At 43.5% G+C, this 18,754-nt stretch overlaps 1 protein-coding gene across 2 annotated transcripts in view; it reads right to left on the bottom strand.

Annotated features, from left to right (window-relative positions):
- Positions 1–18,754, bottom strand: part of PARN (poly(A)-specific ribonuclease) — a 158,162-nt gene that overhangs the window by 100,796 nt on the left and 38,612 nt on the right. For both annotated transcript variants that reach the window (XM_059153980.1, XM_059153981.1), the window contains exons 19-20: positions 2,207–2,262; positions 884–970 (exon numbers count right to left, since the gene is read on the bottom strand). In XM_059153980.1, coding sequence (XP_059009963.1) covers positions 884–970; positions 2,207–2,262 — 143 coding nt within the window. The remainder of the gene's footprint in view (positions 1–883; positions 971–2,206; positions 2,263–18,754) is intronic.

The following is an 18,754-nucleotide window of genomic DNA, read 5'->3' as shown; positions in this document are numbered from 1 at the left end:
TAGAGAGGAAGAAAAAAAAAAACCTATCTAAAACAATCAGTGATAATAGCATGAGGCTTCCTTTCAGTCTGATTTCTATACAAAGAGTTAAAAAAAAAAATCAGTTATACAGAACTCTACTTTGTTTCTGCTTTTTACACTAAATGTTAAAACAAAAACACTTTACCATCTTTTAATAAACTCTTCAAATATTTTTTAAATGGCTACATACTAGCCTGTTGAGGCGGCCCATAAACATTTACTAAATAGTCTTATTATTGGCTGTTTGTGCTGCCTTTACTTTCTCCAAGAATTTCTAAAGAGAACAGCTTGAGTACTTCATTTGTTAAAATAAACAGGCACTGCTGAAGACTTATAGTCTGAAAGACTTTATAAACGCTAATCAGAAGATGGTTCATCTCAACCTATCACCTGACCTGATAAAAAGGAATTAGAAGAACTGCCCTACCGCATACATAACTCATCTCTTGGTCCTCTCAAACATCTGCGTTCCTCTACTTGGACTAGTCAATGTCAAGCAGTGACCGCCTGCCCTTATGAAAAAAATCATCTCTCCGAATTTTATCTTAAAAACGATTTATCCTCAGCCTAGGTCTATTTTCCATGGTCGGCAGTAAGGGCAGTCATAGTACTAGTATCCTGGTTTCCGTGGAGTAATAACAGCACTCCAGTGTGGGGTGCTGTCGAAAGTTCTTCACATCATGTTAGTACAAAGATACCAACATACCAAACCCTGAAACATTCCAGGAGTGAAACTAAATCCTTGCACAGTAATATTCATTCATCCAAGGTGAAGCTGTCATTCAGTATACCTATCGCCACCCGGACAGACCAAAAACATAGCAAAATCCCAAAACCACATAAGGACTTAAGAGTTACTTACCAAAGGCACTGAAAAGTTGGTAAAGGTCGCTGGTTTTCCACTCTTTGGGGAAGGTCACATGGAGAACATGATCCCGTTTCGGTTGCACTATGGGACAAATTTTGGATAAGAGTGAAAAGTGAAAAATACACCAGGGGTTCTTTAATGAAACTATCCCCCAGCTAACTTGAGGAATTGCTAGGAATGACTCATGATTACAAAACGAAACCTCTCAATGTATTTCGAGTTAGCTTCCACTGGGGCTCTGATACTTTATAGAACCCACAACGGGTTGAACCCTGACAATTCTACATGGACCATCTTTGCTCATGAAGTTCTCATGAAAATTATTTCAAGGTGGGGATGGGCAGAAAGGCTGCTTTGTTGAAGACATTTCATGAAACACTTAACTTTCTGCTATTACTCTAGTGGTCCACGTGTTTATTCAGCGCACCATCCAAATCCAATGGACTGAGTTTAAGGAGCGGGGCAGTCCTGAGTCACAGTCTCATGTTCTAATCTCAGACCTGCCACTGAACGATGCATCTCAGAGCAAGAGACCCAACCGCTCTAGCCACTCATAGCTATGTATCGGAAACGATGATATTTAGCTTGCAGAACTGTTGCAAGAGGAGTGCATCAAAACAGATGTCTGATCTCAGGGGGAGGGGGGAGACATTTGTGTGGTCCGCTTATCACGGCGATGGCTGTTACCAACAGGCACGGCTCACCTGTTTCTATACCCCTCTGGCATGGATTTTAAGGCAAATAAACCAAGGCTAGAAAGAAAGTAATGGAAAAGAGTGGGACAGCAAGGAGGAGAAAATAGGAAATAATTCAAAGCAGCAGCAATCACCTCCCAGACAGGCCTTCCAAGATTTTCAATGAAAAAGAGAGGAAAAAAACCCAAAAACCCACCATATATATATATATATATATATAATATATATTATATTATATATGTATATACGTACATATATATATGCAAATAGCCAGAAACTAGAGAACTTATGGTTACTGACAGAGCTAGCCATCTCAAAATTTGTTATGCATATTTATTGGAAATTATGAATCTAGAGTTCGAGTGAAAACGAACTAATGAAGAGAAGATATATATTCTTTTAAAATTCAACTCATGCATAAACTGGAAAATATAAGTAAAGAGATGAGTTAATCAAGACCCAAGGGTACCATTAACTTAAGCATACTATTCATATCAACCACAAAATCACTGCCTGTTTTTAAGTGAATGAAGCTCTTTCTTCAGTAATACTTTTCTTGTTATCCCTTCCAGACCACACACTTCAATGTGCAGATGCCATGAGAAAATAAAAATTCACTCACAGTCTGGGCCTTCCAAGTTTAGATAGGGGATATCCATGACTCTCATAAGAAATAGCCTACAAAAAGGAAAGAAAAACAGGCGATGGGTAAATTTCTATTAAAAACCTGATACAGGCATCTATTAAATTCTTTACTGATGGTTCTTATTTATATCACTCCATTCCTGAAATCATTTGAAAAAGCTCTTACGATTCTCCACAAAGATCTTTTTCTAGAGAACTAAATGTTATAAACAGGAAAAAAAAAAAAAAACAACCAATCTTTGGTATTCTGAAAACCTACAAAAGTTCCTGGCAGTCAACAGCTAATGAATGAAATGAGTAATCAGAGTCAAAAGAAAGTCTTCTTCAGGTCTGCTCATTAGTCAAGGGAGACAGAGAGAAAACAAATGTTACAGAATACTAACCATCTTTCTGACTTCTGAACTGTTCCCACAAATTATAAAGGGAACCCCTATGATTGCTGTTTTGTGAGCTGAGAATGATAGCACAGACACCTTTTTTTTTTTTTTAACTGAAGTGGAAAGTCACCGGATAAATACCAATCTCATTGGGTGAATTACACAGTCTGAAATAAGTGACTGACCATCTCAGAAGCTCATGCTATTACTGTCGTTTAAAACATATTAGAAGCACAAAACAAAACAATGTTTGGTAAAGAAAGCTATTGCACTAATATAAAACATACATCAGTCACTTTTTGTATACCCTCCAAAGAAAAAGCTACAGAAGCTCTTAAAAGGAGGACGTGTAAATTACAACTCTGTAATGCCATTCAATTTTATTTTTTTTTAATTTGCAAGATTATGGACAAAGTATCAGGCATTCTGTTGTTTGCAAGATGATTTTAATACGTTTTACTCAGATGACAATACAGAGTACGTTTCTCGTAGAGACTGCATTATACAGCAAATTAAAATGGTAGTAAGAGCCCAACAAGCAATTAGTTTGGCTTCACTGACCCACAATTAAGGCACATTATTACCAGGCACTCAGAAGCCAAGCAGGGCATGCTCTAGTTTACAAACGGAATCATCAGCGTAAATAACAGTGTTCGGTTAATGCCAGAAAAAAACGAAGTCATGGTACTCTGTGGTTTAAGAATTGTTGCCTGGCCTACAATTTAATCAACCAAATCCTAAGGCTAAGAAACCAATTTTATTTTTAGTTCACTAATTTACGCTCAAGCATACTATTCTGGTTCTGGGATCCATTGTACCCAATTCAATCATTAATACTGGTGATGCCAGAAGACACTAAGACCTACAGAGCACCCAGCACCAAGGAGTTTCTCAGCAATGACAGCTACAACTACTACTGCCAACCAGAACCTGTGAAGTTATTCCTGGGTGAGAAGGCTCACCCTTTTGATGCTTCACAAAATTTTCAATTTTCCATTTAGTAAATTTAGAGACTGTCCCCCAATTCTAAAAACCAAGTAAATAAAAACCCTTAATTTAAAAGTTAATGGAACATATCGAGCACCATAAAAATAATTTAATTTTTTTACCGTAACCTCAACAGAGGAATAAAAGCTGAATCGACAAGTTCATTGCTATACCGTCAAATCCCCCCGCAAATCAAAATGGACCTCAAGATTCAGTAAGATGATTGGGGGCTGGGGCGGGCAGTAAATTATAGTTCATCATCTCAAAAGAGCATTACACAGGGGCGCCTGGGTGGCTCAGAGGGTTAAAGCCTCTGCCTTTGGCTTGGGTCATGATCTCAGGGTCCTGGGATTGAGCCCTGTATCTGGCTCTCTGCTCAGCAGGGAGCCTGCTTCCTCCTCTCTCTCTCTCTCTCTGTCTGCCTCTCTGCCTACTTGTGATCTCTGTCAAATAAATAAATAAAATCTTTTTTAAAAAGAGCATTAAACAATCCAAGTTAACTATGAAAACTTCAAAGTATTTTAGGATTTTTGTTCTACTTCTGTAAAAGTGATATTGGAATCTTTTTTTTTCTTTTTTTTTTTTTTTTTAGTTTTTATTTAAATTCCAGTTAGTTAACATACAGTGTTATATTGGTTTCGGGTGTACAATTTAGTGGTTCAGCACTTCCACACATCACCCAGTGCTCATCACCAGTGCACCCCTTAACCCCCATCCCGTTTCACCCACCCGCCCCCTCTGCCTGCCCCCACTCTGGTGACCATCAGTTTGTTCTCTAGAGTTAAGAATGTGTTTATTAGGGTGCCTGGGTGGCTCATTGGGTTAAAGCCGTTGCCTTCGGCTCAGGTCATGGTCTCAGGGTCCTGGGATCAAGTCCCACATCGGGCTTTCTGCTCAGCAGGGAGCCTGCTTCCTCCTCTCTCTCTCTCTCTCTCTCTGCCTGCCTCTCCATCTACTTGTGATCTCTCTCTGTCAAATAAATAAATAAAATCTTAAAAAAAAAAAAAAAAGAATGTGTTTATTAGTTTGCCTCTCTTTTTCTCCCCTAAGCTGCTTGTTTCTTAAACTCCACATACAGGTGAAATCATATGGTGTTTGTCTTTCTCTTACTGACCTCATTTAGCATAATACTCTCTAGCTCTCTCGTGGGAATGCAAACGGGCGCAGCCACTCTGGGGAACAGTATGGAGGTGCCTCAAAAAGTTAAAAACAGCACTGCCCTATGATCTGGCACTACTAGGTATTTACCCCAAAACTCCAAAACTACTAATTCGAAGGGGTTCATGCACCCCGATGTTTATAGCAGCATTATCCATGATAGCCAAGTTATGGAGAGAGCCCAAATGTCCATTAACAGAGGCGTGGATAAAGAAGATCTGGTGTATGTGTACACACACACACACACACACACACACATACACACATATATGTATACACACACACACACATACATATACACAGTGGAGTATTACTCAGCCATAAAAAAGAATGAAATCTTGCCATTTGGAACGGCATAAATGGAGCTAGAGTGTATTATGGTAAGCGAAATAAGCCAGTCAGACAAAGACAAATACCGTATGATTTAACTTATATGTGGAATTTAAGAAGCAAAACACGCGAGTGAAGGAAAATGAGAGAGAGACACAAACCAAGAAACAGACTCTTAACTCTAGAGAACACATGGATGGGGGGGAAGGGGGAGGAAGAGGGACAGGGGGGCCGGGCATTAAGGAGCTCACTTGTGACAGGCACTGGGTGAGACATGAAAGGTGAGTCACTCTACTGTACGCCCGAAACTAGTGTTATACTATAGGTTAACTGGAATTTAAATAAAAACTTTTTTAAAAGTCCCAAATTTTATACTACAAATATAGTTTTGTAAAATATTTCTCATTAAACTAAGAAATAAAAATACCCCTCCATCCCCATTAAAACCAAAAAAAAAAGCCAAAGATTTTGGAAAACTGAGCTTTGTTTTTTAAAATTCCTCTTACTATTACTTTTTAAACTGAAAAAAAGAAAATAGGGCCACCTGGGTGGCTCACTTGATTAAGCACCCAAGTCTTGGTTTCGACTCAGAGCATGATGTCAGGGATGGGAGATCGAGCCCAGAGCCAGGCTCCGCACTCCACAGAGTCTGCCTGAGATTCTCGCTCTCCTTCTGCCCCTCACCCTGCTGATGCGTGCTTGCTCTCTCCCTTCCTCTCTCCCTCTCAAATACATATTTTTTAAAAATAAAGAAAGAAAAGAAAGGCCACCAGAACGGAGAGGTCCAGGGGAAACACAGATACCCTCAGAGACGCACAACTAAACATGCCCGTTAAATCAATCTTGTGTGTCCTGTGCACTATCTCACCTGCCACGGGCAGAGCGATATAAGGTAAAATCACATGTCCAAGGACGCAATTGCTTGACTTCTTTTTAAAATACAGTTTTATTTCTAAAATCATGGGACCTCACTAGTAAACTGAGAAAATCTGTTGTCTTATAAACAGCACTAAGAATTACACTTTTGGGGGTGGCTGGGTGGCTCAGTGGTTTAAAACCTCTGCCTTCAGCTCAGATCATGATCCCAGGGTCCTGGGATCAAGCCCCACATTGGGCTCCCTGCTGAGCAGGGAGCCTGCCTCCCCTCCTCTCTCTCTGTTTGCCTCTCTGCCTACTTGTGATCTCTCTGTCAAATAAATAAATAAAATCTTTAAAAAAAAAAAAAAAAAAAGAATTACACTTTTAAAAGGAGAACTCCCGGGCACCTGGGTGGCTCAGTGGATTAAGCCGCTGCCTTCAGCTCAGGTCATGATCTCAAGGTTCTGGGATCGAGCCCCGCATCGGGCTCTCTGCTCGGCGGGGAGCCTGCTTCCCTCTCTCTCTCTGCCTGCCTCTCTGCCTGCTTGTCATCTCTCTCTCTGTCAAATAAATAAATAAAATCTTTTTTAAAAAATTAAAAAAATAAAAGAAGAACTCCCCAACTGAACTCACCATATCAAGTGTCTCGAAACTTTTTTTGAAGGGTATCTTTTGGCGCCCAACACACAGACAATTTGTTTTCTAAGATTTCATCTGAATTTCACCACTGACCAAAATAAGTAAAAATCTGTTCTTAGCTAAAAGACTCAATAGATTTTTTCTTTTAAAGTTAGTTAATTCCACACTATCTTCTTTGCTTGCTCAACGCTTTCACTAAATAGAAACCCCTTTCAAATAAATTATTAATAGCACTGCTCACTCCTCCCCAATGCCTCCATGTCTGGGCTTTAGAGAGAAATGAATAGTCCTGAGCCCTGGGGGAACACGCAGACCAACTCTGTGTGTGACTTGGCAGCCTGCGCCTCTGGAGAAAGCCCTGCAATTGGGAAACCGACCCTAAAGTTGTAGCTGGGCGTCACTGGAATGGAACCAAAGTCAACTCCCCATTGGCTTCCCACCCCAGGGCCAGGGCTGTCTGGAAGCCGCAGCTCTGGGCACATCCCTGCCCTTCTGAAGCAAAGTTGCATTTCTTTATATGCATGCCTCCTACAGACTGGCTGTCAGAAGGCCGACACCTCCCTGAGAGGTTCTGATCAAAGACCTCACACAGGGATCATCTGTGCGACAATGTCCACCCGCACCCAAGAGGGAACGATCTGGGCAAGCAGGGAGGCTGGAAACACACGGGAGAAAGGTACGGAAGCGTGCTTTTGCACAAGCCTTCAACTGCAGTTATTAGAGACATGTGGACCAATACTTGCACCAAATGGTATTTCTGTTGTAGTAAAGATCCCAGATGGCCCTGATTCAGTGGCGACGTGACAGGGTGGGAGTCTTGCCACCTTCCCGCCAGCCTTCTTGATGAAGTATTATTTCAGCACTTATTGGCTAAAAGGGTTGACACTAACTCTGTCGAAGATGAAGATTTAAACTTGTATTTGATACAGTTGCCAATTTTACACCAAGAATCTCGCCTAAGAAACCATAAATTCCAGTTCACATTCTAGACACCGCGAAACAAAGTTTACCCTTTTGGGCATCAATCAGGTTTTTAGTTTCTACAACCATATGACTGATGATGCTGTTAATCTCCGTTACCGAACATGTCTGGAAAGATCCAACAGTAAAGCACAGCAAACCCTTGAGCTCATCGGACTGGGTAACATCAGGTCAGCGTCTTGAATGGGTAGCTCCCCAGCATGAGCTGTGCACAGTGCCTTTATCTCCCACATGCTGCGTGGCACTCACAAAAAGCCACCTGCCAATGTCCTTTCCAGACCTGGGCAGCATGACACTGTGGCCTAGACTGTGTGAGAAGGCTTGCTGGCCACTGAAGAATTCCATCCCAGATAGAAAACTTCTTAGGAGCCCAGACTCTTGAGCCCTTATCAAAAGGCCCAGATCAACAACATCGGCACCACCGGGGAACCTGTTAGAAATGCAGATTCCCAGGCCCTACCTGAGATGTGGGGACTCAGACACTCTGGGGACTGAGAATCAGAGAGTGAGCAGAACGTGAAAAGAGTATGTTCAATGTTGTGCTGCCGTTAATAACGATTCATTAATCAACCTGCATAATAATGACCAAGATGTTGTGCCAACTTCCCCAAAAAGCATTAGTCTTAATGATTTGTTTACACTGAATGAGTCTGGCTTAGAAGAACACAAAATTATCCAAATAGCAAGGACTACCTCAGAATCCAGGAAGCAATAAGTGAAGTCTTCTACTGCTCCCTGAAACTAGGAGCTCAACTGTGGCAAGCAATTAGCTTCTCTGCAAGAGATAAATTGGGCGAAATCACTGCTGACTACTTTTGTTCTCGTTTTTAAGAAGACAGAGAAAAAAGATTACTAATACCACTCTTTTGGCAACTCATTGCCAAAGTCCAACCTGGCTCTGGGAATTGGTCACAAATGATCACCTCTAGCATCACACGTTAAACTTCAGCACTAATGCAGCACCAGAGACCAGCAAACCCTTGCGTAAATAACACCTACGACACTAATGAAAACACCTCTCACCTTATCAGGTGAGAACTGTCTGACCTTACCAGCAAGTTTCAGACACTGATTCTGGCAACCACAAAGCACACGGGGCTGTTCTAAGAACTACACTAAGATCAAAGGTCATTCTCTGGTGACACAACAGCTTGCCTTGGACTGTGCCTTATCTGAACCATCCCCCAGTTGTCTAGCGAATAAGAACCGATTGCACAAGGATGCCAGTGTTAACCCATTTTATGCAGCTAAGCTTAAAAAACAAAGAAGGCAAAAGTGATATTCAAAAATGCACACCCAGTAAGTCCCAAAGGTGATTCAGGAACACTGCTCACGAGAGGCTCAGATCTCTGGGAACGGAAAAGATCCTTACAGTTCTTTAAGATTCTGCATTATCACATCTATGTACGTTATCAGTGATTCTACTCGGAAATGAAAGAAAATACTTAATTCTGTTCTCACAGCAGCATGCCTTCCGGTGCTATGTTCGGAGGTAGAGAAAGAAAGCGAATCAGAGTGGTGTGTCAATGGTCACTTTTTAAAAAAGCAACTAGCAAAAAAATGGTCATGCCCATTTGTAGTGCGGGGAAGTGCTTATGGACCAGCGGTCCAACCAAAAAGGTTAGGTTTTAAGTGGATCACGCGATAGCCACCCGACAAACCACTGAACACCACCCCACATGACGCTGGCCACTAGTTTTAACGTCTTTCAAAAATTTACTATTGCCTTTTTCTAAGTTACAAAATGATAGAACTAGTATACTCTCAATCAGTAAATGAATTATATTGATGTTAATTAGTAAATGAAACAGATAGAGAAAACACACTGCTAGGGCATTCATTAAAATGAAGGGATTTGGGGATGCCTGGGTGGCTCAGTGGGTTAAAGTCTCTGCCTTCGGCTCAGGTCATGATCTCAGGGTCCTGCAATTGAGCCCTGCATTGGGCTCCCTGCTCAGCAGGGAGCCTGCTTCCCCCTCTCTCTCTGCCTGCCTCTCTGCCTACTTGTGATCTCTCTCTATCAAATAAATAAAATCTTAAAAAAAAATAAAATAAAATGAAGGGATTTTGTGGGGGGTGGCGGCTAGGGGAATTACGAGTGGGTATTTTGTTTCAATCAGAAAAAAGTGCATATATGGGTGTGTGTGTGTGTGTGTGTGTGTATACCTATAGATAGGTATCATATATAGATACCTATATATATCTATATATATATATATACCTAGATACATATTTTTTTAAGTATGAAGTTCCTGATTAAAATAACAATATTTATCATGATATGTTCAGCTTCTTTGACCCTCTGGTGTCTGCAGGACAGGTAGATAAGTACTAGCCTCATCGTACCAGGAACTTTCGAGAAAGCAGGTTTTTCCAAGTTCAGTGGGTTACCTTTGGTCAGCAAAGAAGCAGAGAGACAGGATACAGACCCAAAGCCTCTCACTACTAGCTCTACACTAATGCCCCCCACCACCTTCTGCTGGGTGCGTCTCACATGTGGCTTTTAACCTGAGCTGTTTCCAAAGCCTCGATGTGAAATGGCGAGGCTGGAGTCCCAGCAGAAGCAGAGACAAGTCAGGGAAAAGTCAGCTTTTTAGTCTTCAATCAGCACCCAAGCCCCTAGTGGGTATAAGTGAAGCAAGAGCTTACGATACAAGCTTCCAGAAACATTTTTTGGGGGCGGGGAATGCTCTAAGGGCTGGCTGAATGATAGCAGAGCCCAGACACGCAACATGAGGCTGCCGTGTGAGCAAGAGCCTTGGGTAGGGTGAAATTTCAAGGCAATGGGAATGATAGGCAGCAAGCAAGGCCGAGCTGTGCGAAGTGAAAAGGACCTTCCCACATTTGCAGTGCAAAAGGAGCTGCTACCCTGGGGTGTCAGGGCATTGGGCTTCCTAGGCACACCGGCCCCACACACTGTGATCGCCCTCAGGAAACCAGCGAATTGGCACATCCCAAGTTGGGGGAGACCTACAGGGGCCTGAATACAAGAGCGTGTCTTAGGTGATGTCAGACCTGGACACACAGAGCCAGACCTGAGTGATCTGGAAGGATTTCTAAAGTCACGGCAAGTCTGCATAAAGAACAGCACTGCGGGGGCGCCTGGGTAGCTCAGTGGGTTAAGCCGCTGCCTTCGGCTCAGGTCATGATCTCAGGGTCCTGGGATCGAGTCCTGCATCGGGCTCTCTGCTCAGCAGGGAGCCTGCTTCCTCCTCTCTCTCTCTCTCTCTGCCTGCCTCTCTGCCTACTTGTAATCTCTGTCTGTCAAATAAAATAAATAAAATCTTTAAAAAAAAAAATAAAAAAAAATAAAAAAAAAATTAAAAAAAAAAATTAAAAAAAAAAAGAACAGCACTGCGTATCTGGTCTCTTTCCCTGGCCAAAAGAAAAACCTGAAGCCACACCAGACTCTTCCGTCTTCCTCCTAGAAATGCACTTTTTCATTCAATGAGCAAAAATTTGCATTTGTTCACCTGCTTTCTTCTGGATGACACTTCTGTTCCTAAAAAGCTTTATCTCAAAAAAAAAAAAAAATTTATCTCAAAAAAAAAGAGAGAGAGAAATTTCGAAATAAAACTGCATTCTTCTCACACCACTGAAGCCTGGGATACAGAGACGTGCAGTAAAATCTCATCTGAACAGAATTTGAGCAGTGAATTAATTCAAGGCTCACCCCAAGTCCCAAGCCTTCCAAAGGAAAATTGAAACCTTTAACGACTGCCAGCCCTACTGTACTTGCAAATGGTCTTGGTGTTTCCTTCAGGGCACAGCAGTAAAAGCACTTCATAAGAACCTTGTATGCAAGGGTTCATCATTATACATATTTATGTGCTATAAAAAGCTAATTTTATCATCCAGGGTAAGAAGCATGCAGACATCTCTCACAAAACAAGCTCATTTATTCTGCTCACTAAAGCACTTGTGTAAAATACGAAGGCAACCACTGGCTGGAGGGGACTTACTGTGGCATTGGTTATTTTAATATCACTCAGGCGGGGGGCACACAGCTTTCAATGAAGTCACTTGATGTTTTGACAAATAGAGCGTTACCCGACATCTGTCCTGAAGCCAACCTATGGCCTTTCTTAAACAGATACAACATTAGAAACAAGGAGGGGAGGAGAAGAGGAAGGAAAAAAAAAAGAAAGAAAAAACCAGCAGCTCATTTGAACAATCCCCATCAAATGAACCGTATCAAATTACATCAAATAAAAATGTTAAACTAAGCATTATACAAAGGCAATGATGCCTGCACAGCCCGTGAAACAGCAGAGTATAAAGTGTCAGGGGAAACCAGCCCCTCATAATCCCGTGGATAGAGTCAACATCTTTCATGACCATGAGCTCAAGACAAAAACCAAGGAAAAGGAAATCTTTCAAAGATACTAGCATGGTCTCTTCAGAAAATGTGCAACCCACCGCAGAACTCTCTCTATAGAAACTCTGTGCTGGAGGGAGGGGGGAGAAACCACTCCCAGTCGAGGACTGACCTGGCTTATCCCTGATTCTGCCATTTCTGAGACCCCTGGCAAACAGTCTTAGATTTTAAATGGGGACATTATTGGGGCACCCACTTGGTAGAGGGCATAACTCTTCATCTCGGGATTATGAGTTCAATCCCCACGTCGGGTGTAGAGATCACTTAAAAATAAGATCTGCAAGGGGTGCCTGGCTGGCTCAGTAGTTTGAGCCTCTGCCTTTGGCACAGGTCATGATCTCAGCGATCCTGGGATCGAGCCCCACATCCGGCTCTCTGCTCAGCAGGGAGCCTGCTTCCCCATCCCACCCCACCCCTGCCTGCCTCTCTACCTACTTGTGTTCTCTCTGTCAAATAAATAAAGAAAATCTTAAAAAAAAAAAAAAAGATAAGATCTGCAAATGGGGACATTATTATTTATCTCTGAGGGTTGCTGGCAGCAATCATAGTACATGCAAGGAAATGACGTAGGTAACTCACTGAAGAGTGGAAAGCTTTCAGTAGCGAAGCTTCTGGCGTGCGGTGCTACCTAACTGGTACTACGGCTAGTATCAGATTTTCAGTATCACCATATGCTGGGGACGCTTAAATCGTATGAATGAAATGTTAAATGGTCTCGGAAATAACTTGCCTGGTTTTTCCCAGCCAGAGCCAAAGCAAGGTGAGGAATACCTAAGAACGCAGACTTTACCACTAACAGCCGATAGCCCCCGGGACTAGCAAGCTGGCAAGATGGGTCCGTCGTCTGTGCCCTTAGAGATTTCTTTAAAAAGAAGGCTTCTGGGGAGCCTGGGTGGCTCAGTGGGTTAAAGCCTCTACCTTCAGCTCAGGTCATGATCTCGGGGTCCTGGCATGGGGCCCCGCATCGGGCTCTCTGCTCAGCAGAGAGTCTGCTTCCTCCTCCTCTCTCTCTGCCTGCCTCTCTGCCTACTTGTGATCTCTGTCTGTCAAATAAAACAAATAAAATCTTTTTAAATAAATAAATAAAATAAAAAGAAGCCTTCTGAAAAAGCCACAGACACGGTTCACCTGATACAAGTCTGGCAATCCGGACCACAAGGAAGAAATCAGACGAGCAATACCAACTTGAGGCCAGCACCCTCTACCCAAAGAAGTCAGGACCCCAGTCTTAAGAAGCCAGACGGAAGGCCTGAGCATCATTCATTGGGCCCTGGACTCATCTGTCTTTTGCCTTTCTGAGAACCAGTGTATTACAGAACTTTCAGGGTAACCAAACCAAGTCGATTCTTGGAGAGTCCTTCTATCCTAGTAACTTGGGGAACCTAAAGTGAAGCGAACATGACTTGGGCTAAGACAAAGGGCTCTGGTTTGGGTATGTGAGGATGAAATACCTCCTGTGCACTGGGGCAAAATACATTCTGCACACTGTGGAGAAACCTTCTAGAAAGTGGGAGGCTGCTCTAAGCATTCGCAATGCTGTGATTTTACTCCCCATGGCGCTGGACTCCAAGATTTGCACAATCCCGAGAAGGCTGAAAATGGACTCTACATTTTGTAAGAGGCATACTTCTTGGCTATGATTGAAAAATAACGTCCGTAAGAGCACCACAGTCCACTTCTAACCGGGGCAGAATGAGTGGCAGACGATGCTCCCTAGCCCTGGCACAAATCCATTTGGGGCAGAAGCGCAAGGGCAAAGGGCGTTACCCCTTCATTCAAAAACCACAGATGCAAATGCAGAATTAAAGGGTAACACTACCATGCTGTTGGCCAAGCCAGCCGGTCAGCCATGGAGGGTCCCACAGTCACCACCACCACTACTGTCTGCCTGCATCCTGCCTCCCTGAGCCCTCGGTTCTGGGATCCCCAGGGGCTCCTGTGGCCAGAGGCATACACACAGCACAGCTGCTCCCAATGGCACATGAACGGAGGAGACCATGCCCTTCCCTTCACTGCTTTTCCAGCATCTAAGGCTCAAGACACGTGAGCGTGACCCACACTTGGGCAGAGAGTCTGTTCTTCCCATTCATGACCAAACCTTGCGGCAAGACCTTTTTTCATTAAGATACAAAAACAGGCAGAGTTTTCTTAAGAGGATTCCAGGATGCTGTTTCTCTATACAAAGGATTTTAGTGCCATCCTGCATGTCTGCCTCTTTCCTGCTCACAGCACAGAGACTGCCACCCAAGAAAATCCAGCTAAGTACACAAGGCCCGCTCTGCAACTCTACCACTACCCCCAGTGCCCGGAAAAACGAGAATTACGTTACTTTCTTGGAAGTTCACTGTGGGGAAAGCTACAGCAGCAACTCCGCTCCCCATCAGGCCACACTCTGTGCTGGGGGCCTTCTCGATGCTTCTCTCCAAGCTGAGGTCAAGCCTCCCAGGGGGCCATTTATGCTCTTCCTTTCATAGATGGGGCAACCCAGCTTCAGAAAGGATGATGGTCCCACTGAGGGGCTCGACGGCCCAGCCCGCAGCCTCTGCTCTATCCAGCACGCTTCTGCAGCCCTGTAAACAAGCAAACCCCGGCCAAGGTCCAGGCATGGACTCACAAGCAAACCCCGGCCGAGATCCAGGCATGGACTCACATGCACACATTACGAGGCTTCCGTGCCTAAGAAGCAATCTAAACCTCAGATGGTGAATAAACAGAGAAGAAAAATGCTCTGCGTATTTGCAAAGTATCAGTCATTCTCACAGACTGAGATCTCCTGGAAGCAGTGAGTTGCTCAAAAGGGAACAGTTCACAGAAGGACAAATGCAGAGAGGCTGGAAAGTAGATCAGAGGTTCCCAGGAGCTGAGGGGAGGCAGGAGCAAAGACTTCGTGCTTCATGGTTACAGGACTGCTGCCCGGAGTGAGCAAGAAGTTCTGAGAACAGAATGATGATGTTGGCAGAAATATTGTGAATGTCAGTAGCGCCACTGAATCGCAGACTTAAAAATGTTTAAGGGACACCTGGGTGGCTCAGTTGGTTAAGTATCTGACTCTTGATTTTGGCTTAGGTCATGATCTCAGGGTCATGAGATCAAGTCCTGTGTAGGGCTCTACATTGGGCAAGGAGCCTGCTTAAGATTCTCTCTCTCCCTCCCCCTGCCGCCCTCCATGTACTCTCTCCCTCTCAAATAAATAAGCAAATCTTTAAAAAAAAAAAAAAAATGTTTAAGGGGCATCTGGGTGGCTCAGTGGGTTAAGCCTCTGCCTTTGGCTTGGGTCATGATCTCAGGGTCCTGGGATCGAGTCCCACATCAGGCTCTCTGCTCGGCGGGGAGCCTGCTTTCCCCTCTCTCTCTGCCTGCCTCTCTGCTTACTTGTGATCTCTCTCTGTGTGAAATAAATAAAAGCTTTTATAAATAAATAAATAAATAAATAAATGTTTAAAATGGCAAATTGCAGGCTACACATGTTTTATGATAATTTTTTCTAAAGTAATAACTCCATACACCAAAAACTGTTGAACTGTACATTTTAACTGCGTGATTTGGTATGTGAATTTATATCCTCATAAAGTGGTTAAAAAAATAAAAATAAACAGCTTCCCACAGGTTACAAAGTAAATGCCATTTCTTTCCTCTCCTGTCAGTAAAAATTTACACCTCGAAGTGCTACAATGGCACAAACACTGAGAATCGACCACATGCCTCCAAGGGCAAAACCAGCAAGTGGAGAAAACCCATGCAAACCTTCTCCCTGGACACCACTGAGTTACACGGGGCCTTTCCTCCTCCCCTTCCCTTTTCGGATCAAGGCCCCTGATTGAATGCGAGGTCCCACCTTCAGGGTGTGTGCGGTACAAAAGGTATAATGAGGGATGCCTGGGTGGCTCAGTCAGTTTAGTGTGTCAGACTCTTGGTTTCAGCTCAGGTCATGCACTCAGGGTCATGAGATCGAGCCCCAATGTCAGCTCCGCACAGCGTTTGCTTGGGATTCTCTCCCCCTCTCCCTTTGCCCCTCCTTCCCTGCCCCTAAAAATAAACGGATGAATAAAATCTTAAAAAAAAAAAAAAGGTATGATTATAGGGCGTCTTCTATGAAAGCAGAACAGGCCTCCATGTGCTCCCTGCATCTGGTCAGAGACACACAGTGTCCAAGCAGAAACGTCCCCACGGCAGTGACTGCAGCAGCGGGCTGACCAAGAGCCACCATGTGCCAGGCATTTTACATACACGCTCGCCTCTTACCCTCACTACACCCCTATCAAATGGGTATGAACGATCTCCATTTACAGACAAGGAATGTGAGATACAGAGAGGGTAAGGAACTTGCCCGAGATCGCACAGATGTAAGAAGTGGGGCTGGGATTCAAAGCCAGATGCCTGATTGCAGAGACCACAACTACGCTACACTACACAACAGCCCAGAGTGCAGCAATTCTACTGGAGAAGCTAATTAAGTGATCTAAAAATTTTACATGCAAATAGAACCAGTTCCACTGACTTCTGTGACATCCCCCGCTGCGCCTCCCCAATGGCATAAACTGTGTTGTAACTCTTGCTTACGCGGGGGTGTCGCAGGTCTCACAGTGGGGAAAATCACTGTAATAATGCAGAGGACTTTATACCCAACCTGAATGGTCCGTAAAAACACATTTGACCCTCACCCAGGATGCTAAAAGCCGACAGCAAACACTGGGAATCAGAACAGATTAGCCTCATCCTCCTGTTATTCCAGCACCTTCTGTATAAGGGAAGGACCAGCAGGACAGAAGATAAGCAGGGTCTGCACTTCCAGAGTTCTGGGACAACTCGCTGGCGACCTGGCACTCCACGCCACTCCGCATGAATGGCGGCTGCCTGTCAAGGGAGCAAATGAGCTTTGCTCTTCCCATTATCACCACAAGGGCCGGGAAGAAAGGAGGTATTCTGCTTACCTATAATCTTTCAGTCTGAAATTTCTCTGATGTCAAATAGGACCCACAGGCATATATTACTGTAAAGGAGAACAACTTGCTACCAGCATGTGATGGCTTTCCGTGGAGGAAAAGGGAAAAAACATGGTGCTTTATTTCAGGTGTCAAAATGATCCCTCTGCCTCTACACTGATCATGGTTACCTGTTCCTACACAACCTTCTGTAAATTGCTGTATTCATCTGAATGACACAACCTTGACAGACGCTCCAAAGCAAGGCCAGCTGGGTCCCTTACGTCCCAAGGGAACACGCTCCATCAGCACCTGATTTCTCATCAGCAAACACTAAGAGGTGGGTACAGGCAAAAGTGAACACTTAACACGGGCTCCAATTTTATACCCACATGGTAACAAATTTTCTTCTTGATCATGAAACTAGAAACACAGAAATACATTCCACTACCACATCGACTTTTCGAACCTGTTGGCATGTTAAATTCTCTTCCATTTCAAGAAAGGGAAGTAATAAATACTGGGCGATGTCCTTTGGCATCTCATGTGAGATCTGCAATTTCTAAGGGAGGTGAATAATTTAATCTCCATTTTATAGAGGACGAAACCATTTGTCCAAGAGTGTATCACTCCTTTTGATGGCTTGTCTCCTCGTCTCCGTTGCAGAGACAAGAAGGCCTAGATTCCTACAGGAATCCCGTTCCTATACAGGACACTTGTGCCAAAACCAAGACCGCCATCATCTAGGGTGAACAGCAGACAATTCTTCCTTTTTCATTCCCTTACTTACAGAGATTAGCCAAAGTAAGAGACTTGCTCATTTCCTTCCTCTTTCTAAGAAGTGAGGTAAACAGAAAATAACCTTCCCAAAAACCTTCAGAAAAGGTTATCTACAAGAGAGTTCAACGTGTCTTGCCAACACAGATGACTATTAATAAAACATAAGGTAAAAGCCTGATTCTGTGCTTTTCTGTGGTATGAAAAAAAGTGAAAGCGGAGTATTTTTAGCCCTTCCCAGCCTAACAGGATTTGACTGAAGGATCTTCTCTTAAGTCTGGTTTTCCATGCATTGATCAACACTGACCAAGGTTACAAGAGAAGGCAAATCACTTCCTGCCCAAACTGCCTACAACACAAACGAAGGGCACACTGCACACAGACAGTCACTGGCAGGGGTCTGATCAGGATCTCCATGGCTCGGCTTCCTTACGACTTTCCTTCTGATTCCAACAAAGGGAGGAGAAATGCAGGAAGCACCCAGGCAGCATGCGGAAAAATGGCAGCATGAGAAATCCTCCCAGGACAAGCTTCTAGGTAAGTATGGCTCAGAAAGCACCTTCTACTCCATGCGGTCTTTGCAGATCACTCAACGGCCAGCTGTCTCAGGGATCTCTCAATAAAACTTCCCCAAAAAGGCATCATTAAGGCAGCCAAATGCCAATTCAGAACAATGCAGAAAGAGGTGGGGTTTTAACTTCCCCCTCAAGGTTTACTTTCTAAACATAAATCTGGTGAGAGAGGAACAAGAAGTTATTTGCATATGTAGGCAGTTTGATTTCCACCCAAATTTATGTTAGGGCTATGCATCTTTGGTTCAGCTCTTTCTGAGAAAAGCCTGGTGCCAAACAAACTCTCAGAGAAATTTACAGACTTTTCTAAAAATCAACCACTTGAGATAATGTGGATGGCCCTTTCTGAATGTTTCTCTACAAGGGTAATCTTGAAAAAAAAAAAATGACAAAGTCAAGGTTAAGGTCATACATCAAACCTGCATGGAAGTTAAATGAGGTCAGTATTAACACAGAAAGAGATGTCGAAAGGAGCAAGTGCTTTTCCCACTTCCTAAATGGGCTGAGAAGGGATGACCGCATTTCATAATGTTTTTTACGTCAAAT

Source organism: Mustela lutreola, chromosome 17 (assembly GCF_030435805.1).
Source record: "Mustela lutreola isolate mMusLut2 chromosome 17, mMusLut2.pri, whole genome shotgun sequence".
NCBI lineage: Eukaryota > Metazoa > Chordata > Mammalia > Carnivora > Mustelidae > Mustela > Mustela lutreola.
Note: the sequence above shows the minus strand (reverse complement) of the source record. Positions and strands in the feature narration are given on the sequence as shown.